General features: G+C 38.1%; 2 protein-coding genes across 4 annotated transcripts; one reads left to right on the top strand and one right to left on the bottom strand.

Moving 5' to 3' along the window:
• The first annotated feature begins 2 nt into the window (after positions 1-2).
• On the top strand, positions 3-6810 carry parp9 (poly(ADP-ribose) polymerase family member 9). 3 transcript variants are annotated; one of them, XM_060875773.1, is made up of 10 exons: positions 3-21; positions 119-249; positions 1862-2739; positions 3314-3535; positions 3766-3984; positions 4097-4172; positions 4560-4964; positions 5063-5154; positions 5325-5481; positions 5798-6810. In XM_060875773.1, exons 3-10 carry the CDS (start codon positions 1864-1866, stop codon positions 6088-6090), a joined length of 2340 nt encoding a protein of 779 aa, XP_060731756.1. In that variant the 5' UTR covers positions 3-21; positions 119-249; positions 1862-1863; the 3' UTR covers positions 6091-6810. The 3 variants fall into 3 exon arrangements, with proteins under 3 accessions (XP_060731756.1, XP_060731755.1, XP_060731757.1); XM_060875772.1 differs by having other exon boundaries at positions 13-31; XM_060875774.1 differs by lacking the exon at positions 3-21 and having other exon boundaries at positions 100-249.
• A 1151-nt stretch (positions 6811-7961) lies between these two features.
• On the bottom strand, positions 7962-11946 carry faima (Fas apoptotic inhibitory molecule a). The gene is made up of 5 exons (XM_060875775.1): positions 11831-11946; positions 11147-11301; positions 10154-10382; positions 9293-9342; positions 7962-9150 (listed from the first exon to the last, which is right to left on the bottom strand). Exons 2-5 carry the CDS (start codon positions 11258-11260, stop codon positions 9001-9003), a joined length of 543 nt encoding a protein of 180 aa, XP_060731758.1. The 5' UTR covers positions 11261-11301; positions 11831-11946; the 3' UTR covers positions 7962-9000.
• Positions 11947-17745: the final 5799 nt, after the last annotated feature.

Raw genomic sequence — 17745 nt, 5'->3', positions numbered from 1 at the left:
TTATATACATTTATATAGAAAGTGTGTGAAAGTTGGTAATAATAATAATAATAATAATAATATTAATAATAATAATAATAATATAAATGAATTGATATTCTGGTATTTCTATACAAAGGAGGAGGGATTTACTAGGAACAGCTCTTAGTTTCCTGTAAATCCACACCAAAGTTATCCAGGAAACGATTTTACTTTCGATTTGTCGCACAGTCGCATGAACTCGACGCTTTGTATTCGACGCAAAACCAGGTAAGAAATAAGAAGTTTAAAAATCCGCATGGTGTCTTTTGTTCACAGCAAAAGTACAGAATGTTGTGTTACGATTAATTGTGATACGATTAAGTTGTTTTTATTCTTAAAAAAAAACAAAAAAATATATAGGAGATTTCGATAAATAGTGGTTCAGATATATGGTGCGTTTGTTGTTGTTGTTGTTGTTGTGTATGTTTGGCATGAGCAGGGCTGGATTTCGGCTATATACATGAAATGAATGTAAGGATCTGGATGAGAAATTTCAGAGAAAAGTAAAAAAAAAATGATGTAAACATGCGAACAAAGTCCATAGAAATCACCGGATGACGTCATGAATTTAGCAAATTAGCACATTTAGCACAAATAGACAATAGATGCTTAGATTAGAACAGAGTTGTAGAAGAATAGAAAATGATCTGTTTTATACATGTGATTGGTCGAGAGAGAGAGAGCGAGAGAGAAGGGGAGAGGGAGAGAGAAGGAGAAAGAGAGTGGGAGAGAGAGAGAAAGACGGAGGGAAGGAGAGAGAGACGGAGGGAGGTAGGGTGAGGAGGAGAGAGAGGGAGAAAGAGTGTGTGTGTGTGTGTGTGTTTGTGTATGATAGAGAGAAAGGAGGGAGGGAGAGAGAGTGTGTGTGTGTGTTTGTGTATGATAGAGAGAAAGGAGGGAGGGAGAGAGAGATTCAGAGAGAGGGAGACTGTGTGTGATTGAGAGTGTGTGTATGTGAGAGAGAGAGAGAGAGAGAGAGAGAGAGAGAGAGAGAGAGAGAGAACTTACCTTGTGAATGTTCCACAACAATAAATCTAAAAATAAACTGTTCAAATCATCTCCAACGGATGGAGAAGAGGATTTTCTCTTCAACTTAAATAAGGCTTTTTTTTCTTTTTTTTTCTTGCCACCATCACCTCTGGCTTGCTCGTTTGGGATGTAAATCTACCTCAACTTTGGTGAAACTAATAATTATATGAAGATACGATCATTTCTATCAATTTTAAGAACACAGAGAGTTTTTGGGTTGTTTGAGTTAACTCTATATCAGTATCTTGATTTATGGAAAGCTGTGTGTCCACTATGTGTCATTGCCACACACTGCTGGTTAGTTGATCATGGCTGTGTAACTAGCAACTGTGGTGTGAGCGGTAGAACCTAGATCAAAATTCACTGGATTTAAATAACATCACTAAAGGGGCGTAATTAGTCACCATAATTAGAGAAAAAATTACTGAGCTGGAAAGACTGGAAGTAAAATGCTTTGTTATTGTTACTTCATATATCATGACTATGCACTTCTGTATCAGAATAAATGTAGATCAAATCTTATTTAACCAAACACATACATGCTTGAAGAAAGGTCTAGAGACTGATTTTTATTTGTGTAAGTCCTGGGTTCTGCTCCTACTGTAATGAATAAACTGAAAGGTTAAGCCATCTTTAGATTTCCATCACCTTAAATATTGTAGAAATGAATGATGAATGAATAAACTAAATAATGTAAATTAGAATCGATTGATGACTAGTATCCTTCCAAAGAAACTTTTAAATGAATGTCTTTTTAAATGAACCATTCTCATGATTTCTTCTTTTTCTTCTTCTTTTTTTTCCTCTCTAGTCATGGAAGATGGCAGAACGTTTGTTTTTTTGCAGCCAGGGGGGACTGAGGTTCTGAAACAATGTCGCGCTGAATTTTACCATGCGCTAGAAGGAAAATTTCAATGTACTGCTGAGATTCACAATTTGGAGGATGGTGCAGCTTCATCCTTTTCCCGCAGCAAAGCACCAATTGTGCCTGAGATTGTGTACAACAAACAGATTTCTAAGAACATGAAGCTATCAGTGTGGAAAGATGATCTTACTACGCATAAGGTCGATGCTGTGGTAAATGCAGCAAATGAAAATTTGTCTCATGGCGCAGGTCTTGCTCTTGCTCTGTGTCAAGCTGGAGGTCGTATGATCCAGGACCAGAGTTATGACATCATTAAACAATATGGCAAAGTACCTACAGGTAATGTTGTTGAAACCTTAGCTGGAAATCTCCCTTGTAAGATGATCCTACATGCTGTTGGACCATATGTATCACCAAGTCGAACAAGAACAGAACTTGCGAAAGCATCATATCTTTTACAGAAAACTATCTGGAACATCCTGACAAAAGCTAATTTTGATGATTTACAGTCTGTTGCAATCCCTGCAATTAGCTCGGGCATTTTTAATTTTCCACTGCTAAAATGTGCTGACATCATTGTAAATACCGTTAAAGACTTCAGTGAAAAACGAAAGCCAGAAGCCAGGATCCTTGAGGTTCGCCTGGTGAATAATGATGATCCCTCGGTTCGTCAGATGCAGAGAGCTTGCTCGCAGACTCTGGGGCCAGGTGACCCACTGCCAATACAAAACCAAGTCAATGTACCAACCCGGTCTCCATTCCCCAGTCTGGATCTGGGGAGCATGACCCTCTACCTTAAAAAAGGTGCCATTGAGATGGAGACAGTAAGTTAAAAAAACAACTTAGACTATCTGTCTAAAAGGTTGTAGACACCTGACTGATTACACTCATGTGTTTGTTAAACATCCCATGGTCTGGAGTGCAGAAACCCAGAGTTTGGGGTTCAATGGGGTTGAATCAGAGTCAGGGCTCTGTGAAGGACACTCAAATTCTTCCACTCCAGCTTTAACACACCATGTCTTTATAGAGTTAGCCTTGCTTTGTGCACCGGGGCATTGTCATGCTGGAACAGTGCTTAAGTTCCGGTGAAAGGAAATATATCTATATCATTATCTAAATATCTAAATATATATAATTATGCACTTTGTTTTGCTTTGGAAAAAGGAAGAAACACGTATGGGTGTGATGCTCAGGTGTCCATGAACCTACCTTGAATACTGCTTTGAAAAGTGTCACAAGTGTCTGAATACACCATCCAGCTAAGCCTGATAAAGTACAATCACTTGGTGAATAAATCAATACCAATGTAATATTAAGAAAGAAATATTTATGTTCCAGTGTTTCTGAATCCTTATTTGTGTTCAGGTTAATTTTATTGTTGGCCTTATGTTTTTGTAGACAGACGTCATCGTGGATACGGTGGGCGGCGATTTAAAATTATCAAAAGGGCAGGTTTCATGTGCTCTACTAAACAATGCCGGCCAGAATATGCAACAAGAAATAAAATCAATTAAACGAGGATATGCACATGAAGGTGAAATTCTTGCAACTTCTGGCTGGAAACTGAGCTGTAAGGAAGTGTACCACATTGTCTGTGATGGAACCGGTGGCCCTGATATGGTAATTAACGTTGGATTTCTAATATATTACCAGTTAAGCATGTCTGAAGTGTATAGCATGTCCAGATTAACACTATGATTTACCATCTAAAGTTTATTCATAATGGGTGATTTTCAATGCTTTTTTGTCTTGGATTGCAAATTGAGCAAATCTAACTTTTCTATCTTTTTTTCATTTTCTGCCTTGAATGTTGACCTCTCATGAAAAAAAATCAAAATTGTCTTTTCTAGATTCTTAAAGTTGCATTAAAAGAATGCCTTAGAAAGGCAATCGCTGACGGTTACAAATCCATATCATTTCCTGCTCTCGGGACAGGCAACCTTGGCCTTCCAAAAGATAAAGTGTCCCAGAGTATGACCAGAACAGTAATGGAGTTTTCTAAAACCTACACAGGCCCAAAAATGCAAATATTTTTTGTCATTTTTCCAAAGGATGCTGAGACACTGAAGGTACACTTAACATTCCATGTAATCTAACATATTACGCCGTATTAATCACAGTACTATAAATCACAAAATGACAGAATGTCCATTCATTGATGATGTATTTGATGTATTTTAGGCTTTCGAAAAGGAAATAGATTTTAATAGCAGAAAACTGCAATCCGGGCAAACCTCCAGAAGCACCAATGACAAAAGTGAGAACATTGTTGTTAAAAGTTTTTATTTATTTATTTTTTTTCTTCCTTTTCTGCGATTGTGTTTCAAACCTCTTTTCTAAGAGGGAAAGGAACTACGTTTTCGGGTATGTCCGTATTTCTCGTTAGAGCAACATTGTAGGAGTCACTGTTCCAGGAATTGAACTGACCCAAACTGGGTGATGTTCAAAAGTGAGTAGTTTCAATAGCTGCTGTAGTCTGAAGTTTATTGGCATACAGTGTATTTACGGACAAAACAGACTGAAGTATGTATTATATACTATATACAAAAAAAATAGAAAATATCATGAGCATATGAATTGCTTTCATACCAAATTACAAATAATAACTAATTGTTCCCATGCTACTTTTTATTTTTTCTGGCAGGTCCAAGTTTACATGACAGTCCAGAACTTAGAAAATCACCTTGCATTGAGGTCTTTGCCCCCTCTTCAGAAGCACTACGAGAAGCCAAATCTTGGTCATATAGGATCCTGAATCCAACCCTTACCTGTCTGAAAATATACAATAATAACATTATGCACCTGAGCCAGAAGGATCATGAAAAGCTGATGTTCCTTCAGAATAGGTTTAATGTTATCATCACAGAATTCTTTAAAGAAGGCAGAGGAGGCATTATCATCAACGGTGGACAAGTTAGTGTCAGTTGTGCAGCATTGGAGGTGGAAGCCATGTTATGTCAAGTCCAAGAGGACTTTGCTCAGAGTGAAGAGAAAGAAATGCTGGGCAATTTGGATGATTTGGGGCAAGGACAACAGATTGAGAGGATGTGTATGTTCTCTGTAACGTATTCTATACACTCATATTGTCAAATCTTTCAATACTGTATGTGTTGGTATAATTATTCAAAACTTATTTGTCTATATTAGCGAACAAATTATATCAGAAGATACTCTTAAATGATTGGGAAAGTAAAGATAAGATGAAAATCTTTGCAAAACATGGTATGAACGTTGTGAAGGTAAGCTATGAGATTTCCACTTATGTCCATATACTTGTCTATGTACATATAGAAAATTGCTAAGACTTAGATAAAGTTTGAATAGCAGTACCTTAAAGGCTGGACTAAAAATCCAGCTTTGCAGTGTTTAATAGTAGAAACACTGATTCCTTGATTTTTGGTGGTCGTAGGTGGAAAAAATCGAGAATCCTTCTCTGAAGGAGATCTTCGTGTTGAACTGCAAACGTATCCAAGCTAAACCTAAGCAACTGTACCAATGTGTGAACACACAGTTCTGTGATCCGATCTGCAGAGTGGGCTTCCAGAGAGAATATGCCCCACCTAAAGGTATAAAACCACTACTGTACTGATTGGGATATTTCTCACTTTCTTAGCCTAACATTTTAGCCTAAGGCTGATCTAGATTACTCTAGTTAAGACACATGTAACACACAACATTTAAGCTGCTTAACCAAACACGTTTCCTGGTGGAATATTTTACACATTTGATTGTAATACAAAATACTTGCAAAAAATCCAAAAAAAAACTGTGGAGATACACCAACATATGGATTGGACTTAAAATGGACAGTTAATGTTACTTTCTCTTGATTGTTTATTATTATAAATTACTCATCACTAATAATTCTTGCCTTACCTACAGAACAAAAGTATGGAGCTGGAATATACTTCACTAGTGACCTGACCAAAGCAAGATTCTTTTGGCCAGAGAATGAAGACGAGTACGCGTACTACATTGAAGCTCAGGTTCTCACTGGTAATGACAAACTTGGTTCATCTGACCTGATCGTGCCTCCTCCAAACGGAACGGACCCTCTGGTCCGTTATGACAGTGTGACCAATGGGAGAGACATCCATGTCATCTTCAATGGCCAACAGGCCTATCCTGAGTTCCTTATTACTTGCAAAAAACAAGATAATGCAACTTATTGTTAGCTTTGGTTTAGCTAAACCCTGCATTTTCCCATTAAAATGTCCTGTTAAAATTAATTAAGATTTAAGATTTTACACTATAGTCATTGATCACCAACGCCTCATTCAGATTTAATTAATCTCTAACTGTAACCAAACTCTGTTGAGGCAGTAAATAAAATTTTCAGTAAAAATTAGTATTAATAATTAGTAGCTAGTATTAATTCAGTAAACTTAAGAAAGAGCTTCAGTATTGTAGCTACACTTTATGGATAAATGGATGTGAGTGAAAAAATAGTTTTAAATAAACTGGAATCCAAATTATATAATATGACCTACACAAAATATTTGAATTAGCCTGAAAACAGAAATATGATCTCTTCGTGAACATTCTTTAGGATTCTTTAGGATACTCCGAGCTGTCAGGTTTTCTTTTCTGGTCTGTTTTTACTGTGTTTGTTTTAGTTTCAGGGAAAAGTAGATAAGGGCTGACTTATACATTAAAGATACTATGATAATCTGAGTAGTTTAGACACATTCTAATGATATTTAACAATAAATCTGTCATTCTTTTTTTTTCACATTTGGAAATGGCACATGTAAGAAAAGAATAGATGAAAATATTTGATACAAGAGCAACTCTTGCAGATTTATTGATTATTGATAATTATGCTGATTAGGTGATGGGTTAATGGTGTGTGTTGTTTTCTGATGCGTCTTTGAATAAAAACAATAAATATTCTATATCCGCTCTCTACGTTCAATGGGTTTACGTCAGACGTGTGTAGAATTAACGAGTCGGCAGATTCGATTCGATCCGATTCATAGACAGATTTAATTTGTAACACAAACAAGTGCTAACTTTGTTGAGCCACATTTAGAATCACATGACAACATCATTTTAAATATAAGAAGGGCTGATGTTGAAGTCTTGCAGTCTTCCAGATTTGGAAAGACAACTCAGTTCATTTTTATATCCCTAATACAGTATATATTCCTTTAAAGGACGTATCAGAGATTTTGTGAAGATATGTAGGCACTTTACAATTTTACACTCTCTTTTATACGAATATGTAACAAACTCTAAACTATTCATTAAAAAAAACAAAAAAACAAAACGAAAAAACAATTAAAGGTGGGGTGCACGATGTTTGAATTCCAATGTTGACATTTGAAATCACCAAAACAAACATGCCCAAATGGGCATCACCCCTGTTTTGATAGCTCCGCCCCACACATACTTACGTAACCCAGGCAAATATTATGGTGGAACCTGCTGGGGAAGCTGGCCGAGGGGATATTTTTATCAATAAATGAACTCAATGAGTAATACTATGGTAATACAGATGTGTTTTTGTAGTACTGTGTGTTGTACCGTGAAAGGTTTAGCTCCGTTTCACGCAGAAAAATGAAATCTGATCTATATTAACACGGGTCCTGCTTCTTGTTTTATCCTAAGCCTTTTTTTCACTTTTCGTTTTTATCCGCCATGTCAATGTTTCAATCGCTTTCTGCTAATGTCACACATGAGCACTGAACACTCTCTCCGCCGCGTATTAACAAGACACGCCCCTTTCTGCTAATTGGCAACACGTTTGTTTTGTTTGTCGGCCCGACTCGGTTTTCAGAAGCGTTGCTCAAACAACACGCACCCCACCTTTAAAGCAACACTGAATTTGGAAAATCTGTAAATACTCTCTATGGCCCTCCTATCTACAGTGACACTGACTTCCAAGTGCATTTCCACAGGAATGTTACTGCCATCCACAGTAATGATACCTGGGACCTTTAAAAGTTCTTAAAGCAACATTCTAACATGTTTAAACACCTGTAGCTCATATATGGTTGCTAAACATGTTTGTCTTTAAGGATGCAAGCCATGATGCCACCACACATGAAGGTAAAACGTGTATCAGCTCCATTTTATTGTCCTAAACTCTCCACTGTTAAAACCGAAAGTCTGAGTCTGGCTCATTTTCCTTTCTGTGATTTAATCTCATTTCTACTCTTTGCTTCACTGCTGGTGAATTTGAGCACAATGTGTTTTTAGGGATCATAGCGAAGCTCATAAAAATCACATAAGCTAGGAAATACCATTTTGGCTAATCTTTAACAGCAAGTCTACTGGGTCTTATATTAGGTTACAAGCTGAATCCACAATTGGCAACCTAAACCATGGCTTTAAGCAGATGCTACCATAACACATACCTACGCTACATGGCCAAATGTTTGTGGACACCTGACAATCACAACAGCATATGTACGTGTTGAACATCCCGTTCCATATACAGTCCCCCAGATTTAGCTATTATACTAATCTCCAGTCTTCTCGGAAAGATTTCAACTAGATGTTGAAGCGTAGTTGTTGGGATTTGTGTTCATTCAGCGAAACAAGCCTTAATGAGATCAGGCACTGATGTGAGGTGCAGTCGCTGTTCCAGTTCATTGGGGCTGGTTCAGGGTCTCGGCTCTGTGCAGGGCACTTGAGATCTTCCACTTAAAAACACTATGTCTTCATGGAGCTTTCTGTGTGCACAGGGCCATTGTCATGCTGGAACAGGTTTGAGTCTCTTAGTTCCAGTGAAAGGAAACTCACTTCAACACTACATCATACATCAACAGTTTGGAGTTAAGAATACATTTAGGTGTAATGGACAGGTATCCACATATATACTGTAGAGTGTGTGAGGTCACTTAAAATCAGATTTTACTGGGTGTCTTATTCCCTACACCTTCTATGTACCTATTGACACCTATTTTTTTTAATTCTTAGCGTCGTGATTATTGGAAATGTACTGCGAATTCATACTAAATTATATCTGTATTGCTTTAAATTCTAAAGAGATGGCCTGAGTCGGTATGACAACCACTGTAGTGAAGAACACGACGTTTAAAACTTCCTACATATTCCTACAACACAGGATTTACAGACGATCATTCAGTGGTCTCGGCCATTTCATTGCCGTCCACCAGGAGCATGTGGATGATGCCGTCTCTCCTCCTGCCGCTGCTCACAGCTTTGATGCAGCAGTCATGATCTCCCAGAGTGAAGTGCGTCTCTGTGCCGTCGTCCACAAACTCCCCCTGTAGTCAGAAATCAGAATTACATTTTAAAACGAGTACAAACATTTATGTTTATTTGTACTGTAGCTTATTCAGCGTTTATGCCTTTCAGCATTCCCGTACTCTCTCTAACACTCACTTTTAATACCAAGCGGATACTTACAGCTGTCTCCATCTTCTGCCCGTTGCACCAAATGTCCATGGTGTCTTTCTCTGTTTAGAAAGAGCGAGAGAGAGAGTGAAATATATTCCAGTTATTCACTGATGTGCTATAAATATAACAATTGCAATAAAATGTAGTCACACTCATTATCACTCATGACTGAAGTTTCCTTTACTTATTGACAACAATATGCAAAAATCCTTTCAAATCCCAGCACAAGCTTCACTCAGTTAGTACCACAAACAGTTTTGGAAAGTCCCTGTGGCTTGACTGGCATCTGCCCTACCCGGTCCTGGCAGAACATCTATTTCTGGAGGAGATAACTAAACCCTATTGGAATGTAAATGTTGTTCTGCTTCTTAACAGCAGTATTTTAGTGAAAGTGAAACGAACGCATACTGTGTGAAGGTGCTGAATATTTCAGTTCGTGTGCACACTGGGCTTTAACTGGGCCAGTCTAACATACACAGTGTCTTGGTTACAAACCACTCCAGTGTAGCTTTGATATGCTGCTGTGTTTAGAGTTGTGCTGCTGGATGTTTCTTAGTCCCTTCTGATGAAAAGGATGCTCAAGACATGACGGTACCACCACCAGGCTTTACTATTAAAACTCTTTAGTTTTGGAAGCCCTGATTGAAACTTGCGTTTAAACAAAACCTCACTTACTGACCTATTTTATTATACACACACCAAACATGGGACTTCACAAACTGAGAATTTGCATGATGTTGCTTGATAGATGTCTAACTTTTGTTATCTTATTAAACTCTCAGTTTGTCAATTAAAACTTTTACAAGGCATTGTGTGTTCATTTAAGCATCATGGTTTGTAGTAAAGCATCACGGATCGGAAGCTTCTCACCCAGGACGACTCTGCAGTCTTCACCGTCCAGGTTGAGCAGCCAAGTACTTGTCACCTTAGATCGGTTCTCCATGTATTTCTTCAGGCTCTTGCCATTGATCTCCAGTGTGTATTCGTAGGCAAACCCACTTACAGCATCAATATTGATGGTGGCCTTTGCCTCGGTGCTTCCTACATAAAACGTCTCCTTGCCGACCAGCTTGAACATCCAGTCTCTCCTCAGGACCTCCTGATAAACAAATGTATAAATATAATATAATATAATATAATATAATATAATATAATATAATATATACTCTCAGGGATATTCTTACACTCACAAATGGGTTAGAATGAAAATATATCACAACCTAAATATTATAATATTACATGCTGTAAATTCCGTACGTTACACTTTACTATATTTACACTATATGGCCAAAATTTGTGCCCCTCAAAAGTCACACCATTTATTCCCCCTTTCCTTTTATAATAAGCCCCACTCTTATGTGAAGGATTTCCACTACGTACAAAAGTGCTTTGAAATCTCTATTCAAGAATACATTAAGCGCATTAGTTTAAATGTTTCAGGAAGAGGAAGGTCATGAAGATAGCCAGTGACTCAGATGTTCAAACATCTAGGGGAAGTTCATATCACCACCTCGATGCCAGAACAGAAAAGAGTCTTCATGTATATCTACCTCTTACCCTGAGAGATGGTTGGACCAGTCAAGTAGTGCCGGCAGCTCTGAGGGAGCGAGGTGCCTTAACACCTTAACACCTTAACACGTCATGTATTCATGGAGCTCACTTTGTGTACAGTCGCATTGTCATACTGGATCAGGTTTCCAAACAAAACCATACAAAGACATTATATACAATTCTGTGCATCCAACTATGAGTGTGAGTGTGACAGTCAAGTGTCCACAAACTTTTGGCTATATAATGTATTCTTCACTCTGAACTCTAGCGGTTAACTCTAGACATTTAGCCAACACTTATGACTTTTCACACCTTGCCATCAACATGGATGACCCGTTTCCCTGTGGTTGTGCCATGCTCAAATTCAATCTTGTGAACCCCATCACTCAGGGCCACGTCCCAAACCCCGACCAGGTCTCCAGACATAATCCCTCCTCTCAGAGGTCACCACTAGAGCTCCAAGTTACCTTCAGAAAGCAAGCAGACATCAGAAATATGACTCCATCTCCAGCAGTCAGACAGACATACATATACATATACATGTATAATAGAACTTGACTTTTCAGGAACTTTTAATGAGCCATACACAATTAATATAATAACAAACGTGATACTTTCTTTATTTTAGAGCTCAGCTGCTGTTTTTGCTTCAACACATCACACTGCGAAGCTTGTAGTGGTTTTGGATTAACAACAAAATGCTAAATTGCTACCAAAGCTAACTAGCAAGCAGCATCGTTTAAAGCTCAAGGCCGTATCATAAATTGCACTCTGGTTTATATTTAGTGCTCTACACAGCACCATTACTTCACACACTACGTAGTGCGCCTACATACACACTCACGTGCCATTTGGTAATACGCTTTTAAGCGGCTAACGCTAAGTTTTTCCTGACGTGACCTAGCAGGCTAACTACACCGAATAAAACAGTACTTTACATAAATTGTAAGATTTAAATAACGACGTCGAATCGATCCTTTCCGTTATTTGACCTACCGTTTCTCCAGAAATCGCTTAGTTAGCTCAGTATCCGCAGAAAATCTAGCTAGCTAGCATTAAACAGTTACCGCGTAACAACAAGTGTAACCATGGTAACCGTTCGCCATTTATCCTGTCCCGTTATCGCCCTCTATCGGCGATACGTGGGGAATTATAATATTTTAATGTGAGAGAGAGAGAGAGAGAGAGAGAGAGAGAGAGAGAGAGAGACTTTTTTTATTTTTTACAACACTTTATTTACACAAGTCACATATCATAAAAATTCATGGTGACTTAATAAATAAATAGAGAAAGAAAAAGAAAATGAATGTGTTTGTGTGTGTGTGTGTGTGAGTGAGTGAGTGAGTGAGAGAGAGAGAGAGAGAGAGAGAGAGAGAGAGAGAGAAAGTGTGAGAAAGAGAAAGAAAATGAACGTGTGTGTGTGTGAGTGGGAGAGAGAGAGGGAGAGAGAGAGAAAGAGAAACAAAATGAATGTGTGTGTGTGTGTGTGTGTGAGAGAGAGAGAGAGAGAGAGAGAGAGAGAGAGAGTGTGAGAAAGAGAAAGAAAATGAACGCGTGTGTGTGAGAGAGAGAAAGAGAGAGTGGGAGAGAGAGTGGGAGAGAGAGAGAAAAAGAGAAACAAAATGAATGTGTGTGTGTGTGTGTGTGTGTGTGTGTGTGTGTGAGAGAGAGAGAGAGAGAGAGAGAGAGAGAGAGAGAGAGAGAGAGAAAGAAAATGAATGTGTGTGTGTGTGTGAGAGAGAGAGAGAGAGAGAGAGAGAGAGAGAGAGAGAGAGAGAGAGAGAAAGAAAATGAATGTGTGTGTGTGTGTCTGTGAGAGAGAGAGAGAGAGAGAGAGAGAGAGAGCAGAAAGAAAATGAATGTGTGTGTGTGTGTCTGTGAGAGAGAGAGAGAGAGCAGAAAGAAAATGAATGTGTGTGTGTGAGGGGGGGGTGATGAATAGGTAATCTATAAAAAAAAAAAAACAACAACCTGAGACTAGAAAGATAAGTAAAGTCTCGAAAATACTGTGAACGGATAGTTCAGAGGGAAAAGTTTTGTTTTGTTTAAAATGTTTTATTTTGCCACTGATTCTGTATTACATAGGAGACAACACAGAAAAGCTTATTTCAGGGATTCTGACACTAGAGGGCACTGTATCATTCCCATTTATTTAAACCAATCTGATGCTGAAGGTATTACATTAGTTCTACCACATGTACTATATATATATACATATATAATATGTATATGTGCATTATTAGCACTGACTATGTGAACATGCTTATAATGTAAGCATTATCCTGTTTATAGAGGATGTGGTGCTTTTGGGAACCTGTCTAACACTTAGGGGTCAAGCCACATTATCCTGTTGGCATGGTTTGGGGCTGCCAATCAAAAGCCCAGATGAAACCCACACTGGGATGAGACAGTAACCAAAAGTAAGGATCAAATTCAGGGCCTTGTAGCTATGCTACCTGCTGTGCTACCGTGGATACATGAGTGCCAGGAAGTACCGTAACTAAAGATCTGAACATCAGATGCCACTTTCTCAGGTTTCTTTTGAAATGAAGAAAACTTGTTTAGACACGTTTAGATCAAACCCACACTGTCCTTTGCATTGGTATGACAACGAAAGTATGCCTCTTCTTTCGTTCTTTATCATCCCATCTTGGCAGGTTTTTAGGTGTTTTCACCGGATCATACTGTATTTTTTGGGAAAAGGGAATCGTTGAAAATGGTGATTTTTGAGATGCCTAACGTTTCTACATTGTTAGAATTGAGTTATTAAATGCTCTAATATCTTTACAGAAATATCATCATCTGCTTTCCTCAGGTTTGTGAAGAAGCCTAATTATTTTGTCCTATAGAGCAATTTGTGTGTTTGTTTTGCACAAATTTCACTGTGTAGGAATTTTAAATGATTAATAAAACGCCCAGATCGTTCTTGTCAGATTTTATTTGAAGAGTCGGGTATAGCGGTGCACTGATCTAAGAAAAAAATTAAAAGGAAAATATTAATAGTTACACAGGATTATCATCCATCTATGTCAGAGACCTTTTTTTCTCTGAATGAATAAACAACACTTCAAAAGTCTCTGGCGGCCTTCAGGTTAGCACGACATTGCCCTCCTTTTTGTCTTTCTCCCTCCATGCTCCTTTATTTCTCCTCATGTTCCCTTATGATCCATATAGTCCATTTTTATAACATAACTATATTTTGCCATCCAATCACCCGTTATGCTCTGGGCCATATTGCATTCAAAGTTAATGTCTCAGGAAATATAGTGTAAAAAAAAAAATTATATATATATGTATAATATATCTGGTTCTCAGATTATCTGTATCATCTCAAATGAGCAGGTACAGATAATCTGAGAACCAGACCCAACAATAATCTCATTAGAATGTGATTATGGATATAGGTTGCCTGTATTATGCAAGTAATAAAACCAAATGACGTGTGCTGTTCTAGGAAAATAATCAGCAATGGGTTTGGGGTTGGAATGTATTGAGGCCAATGGAGCCGTGCGTATTTTACTTTTTTTCTTTTTTTATTTTTAAAATTTTTTAAAAATTTTATTTTGGTGTTTTTTTATGATGGCTTGGACAATTCCCTGCCAGAATTCCGGCAATTCCGGCAAGGTTTGTTTATGTTTTGTGTCCTCATCAGTGTTTGCCCCGCCCAATCCTTATTCTGGCCCCGCCTCTGAACACCATTACTTATGTTTCACTGATTACTTCCACGATTTATACCTCAAACATGTCTCTCACGTGTTTGTGTGGAGTCCTTGTCCTTCATGAAAATTCTTAATGCAAAGAGTTTCTCCTAGTGACGGAATACTAAGAAATGTCCTAGAAATGTAGGCGTTTCACCTTAAGATTAAAAACAGGATCATAGTAAAAGTACTACAGAAAAGTACTACAGGAATAAAAACTATGCATATGACTAGCACAGACTGGATCTACTTACCCGGTACCCAAGAACCTTGAATCCTACTTTGAATGTCTGATGATTTCCGGTATTACTGGTCCAAAACAAAGGTAAAATAGTCTTAGTGTGGGAAAAGAATTGAAAATTGAGACACTCTGTAAAATCTCACAGGCATAGTAAATTTCTTTTCAACTCCCTTCAGGAAGCTTATTATTTTATAAGGAAGGAAGTCATAAGCCAAAGCAGCAAAACCAATCGCTCCTGTTTTGTGCAACTTGTTGATGTGTGTTGATGGGGTTCTGGGAAAACTTGAGCCTTACAGTACATGTCCATATGTTACCCAGAGCAGTTGAAGTCTGATTGCTTACTGTACATAAAAAAGCCAGATGAGCAAAAAACATGAACATGAAGGTTTCCAAAAGACCAACGAGCCATAACGTAATTCATAAATTATGACATCAAAGGCAGCGACATGTGGTGGAGGAACTGGAAACTGGTGAAATTTCTCAGGCACAGAGCAGCGTTCAGGTTATTTCTTAAATATTATTGTGCAACTGCAACTAAAAATCACACGTACACTTGTAATTTTAAAATGGCATTGAAGAAAAAGAAAAAGAAGAATAATAAGAAGAGGCCTTTATTTGTCAATATTTCTTGTGGCTACCTTTTCACTTCAAACCAATTTTGTACTATCAGAGTCAGATATGATTGATCAATTATACCAAAAAGGTGCTAATGATCATCAATTTCATATGTAGAATGAAACACAGTCATTAACGGAAACAAAGAACAGGCCGAAAGCAGTGGGAACAGGTAACACCCATCTACTGTCTGAAGAAAAAAAGCTCTACCTCTGATGTGGAGACAAGGCTAAGCGACTTAACTATTCATGAAAACATAGGAACTGGGGTGCAGAAAAATGGTCAAATTTAAAATATATCGCTGTAGCAGGAGGCAGTTTGTTCTCTGGAGAGGGCTGGAGAGCGGTACAATAATGAGTGTCTGCAGGCAACAGTGATGCATACTGGAGGTTCCTTTCAAGTCTGGGGCTGCTTTTCTTCAAATAGAGTTAGATATTTGGTCCATTTTGGTGTCCTGAATTCTGAGAAATTCAAGCAGATGCTGATCCATCATGCAGTACCATCAGGGAGGCGCCCCAAATTTATTCTGCAGCAAGATAACGATCCGACAGATACAGCCTCATTAAGTCATTAAGAACTTTCTTGAGCATAGAGAAGCACAAGAAGTGCTGGACGTATTGGTTTGGCCCCCACAGAGTCCTGATCTCAACATTATCGAGACTGTCTGAGGGTTACATGAAGAGACAGAAGGATTTAAGGCAGCTTACATCCACTGAAGATTTGTGGTTAGTTCTTCCAGATGTTTGGAACAATCTACCTGCCGAGTTCCTTCAAAAGCTGTGCGCAATTGTACCGTGCAAGGTAGTCACACCAAATATTAATTTGATTTGGATTTCTCTTCTGTTCATTTACTTTAAGTTGTGTTAGTTGATAAAAATAAACTATTAACACTCCACAAACATTCTTACCCCTTGCATAAAACTTGACAAATCACCACCTTGGTGTCATCGCAGAAGGTTTCTCACAATGAGAATACTATTACTTTCAAGCTTAGTTCACACCCACCAGCAAAATTTGCCAAACTGTGATGACAACCTGGTAATAACTGCCGATCATTTTGCCTTTACAGACCACCCCACAGCAATCTTTTGATCTTACACTGGAATATTTATGAATCTTTTCCCAGGCACTTGTTAATGCCAATACATGACTTTCATTCATCATTAGTAACAATATTGTCCCTTATGAAGTGAAGTGAAGTGACATACGGCTAAGTACGGTGACCTATACTCAGAAATTGTTCTCTGCATTTAACCCATCCAAAGTGCACACACACAGCAGTGAACACACACACACTGTGAACACACGCCCGGAGCAGTGAAACTCTCTAACCATTAGGCCACGACTTCCCCTCTGGGGAAAAAATGATCATGGTTAGGTTTGCAGTGGGATTCAGAGCTTAACCCAGAAACACTGTTGTGTGACGCCAGTTCATCACAGTCACACTCATTCATACCTCTGGGGCAGTTTATTGTATAGTCAGTCCATCTTCTGGCAAGCCTTTTGGAGGAATGGAGAAAACCCACATGAACATAGGGTGCATTGTATGCTCTTTGCAGGCCAGCCTACCAGCTTGCAGTATTAACCCAAAGCAGATTAGCAGAATATCCAATTCATGGAGACAAATTCTAGTCATTGATTAATATGTTAATACCCTCATGCATATCATTAATGCCTTAAACCATTTTTTTTTCATGCTCGTAGTTTCACAATCAGAGGAAAGAACCTTATTTGATAAGGACGCTCTCTTGGCCTTCATGTACCGCCTGAAGACACCGCTATTCCAAGAGCATTTAAATATTGACGTAAAAACATTTTCGGCCTTCGCCGTTTGTGTCTATGTGCAGATGTCTTTCAAGGTTAGCTCTCTATCCTGTGATTACCTTCTCCATGTAACCCAGGGTAATTTCTGTTTACTCATGCTACTCCATTCATGTTATCCTTAGTCATTCTGACAAGAAACAAGATTCAACAGGTTCCATGTCTACATTTTCAGTTTCAGTACTCTTTTACTGAGAAGGAAAGAACTAGGCAGCAGATTTGATTTTGACTAGAAATTCTACATTGTCGTATGGAACTAATTGTGTTATTTAACTGGAGTAAAATGAATAACTAATGCTTGAAGAACTATACGCTCCAGTTTTCCATTACAAGATGATGGTGGAAATGTGATGAGGTATCACAGAAATTCTGGAAGTGGTTTTAAACTGGCTAAACTTTATTTAGCGGTTAATATTGTGGGTAGAATATTTTGAATATTTTTTTACTGTTACAGATAAGGGAGAGAACATTTAAAGCAAGTGTATAAAAAAATGAAAGAAGTATCCAATATTCTTTTTGAGTGTGTTTACAGTACA

Source organism: Tachysurus vachellii, chromosome 8 (genome assembly GCF_030014155.1).
Source record: "Tachysurus vachellii isolate PV-2020 chromosome 8, HZAU_Pvac_v1, whole genome shotgun sequence".
NCBI classification, from domain to species: domain Eukaryota; kingdom Metazoa; phylum Chordata; class Actinopteri; order Siluriformes; family Bagridae; genus Tachysurus; species Tachysurus vachellii.
The sequence above is the reverse complement of the archived record's forward strand: the minus strand, read 5'-3'. Positions and strand labels throughout refer to the sequence as shown.

Coding starts and splice junctions, on each gene's coding strand:
- parp9 (XM_060875773.1), top strand. CDS start 1,864: ATGGAAGATGGCAGAACGTTTGTTTTTTTGCAGCCAGGGGGGACTGAG. Junction 3,536..3,765: donor GAACCGGTGGCCCTGATATG/GTAATTAACGTT, acceptor TGTCTTTTCTAG/ATTCTTAAAGTTGCATTAAA. Junction 4,965..5,062: donor ACAACAGATTGAGAGGATGT/GTATGTTCTCTG, acceptor TGTCTATATTAG/CGAACAAATTATATCAGAAG.
- faima (XM_060875775.1), bottom strand. CDS start 11,260: ATGTCTGGAGACCTGGTCGGGGTTTGGGACGTGGCCCTGAGTGATGGG. Junction 9,343..10,153: donor AGACTGCAGAGTCGTCCTGG/GTGAGAAGCTTC, acceptor CTTTCTAAACAG/AGAAAGACACCATGGACATT. Junction 9,151..9,292: donor GGCAGAAGATGGAGACAGCT/GTAAGTATCCGC, acceptor TTCTGACTACAG/GGGGAGTTTGTGGACGACGG.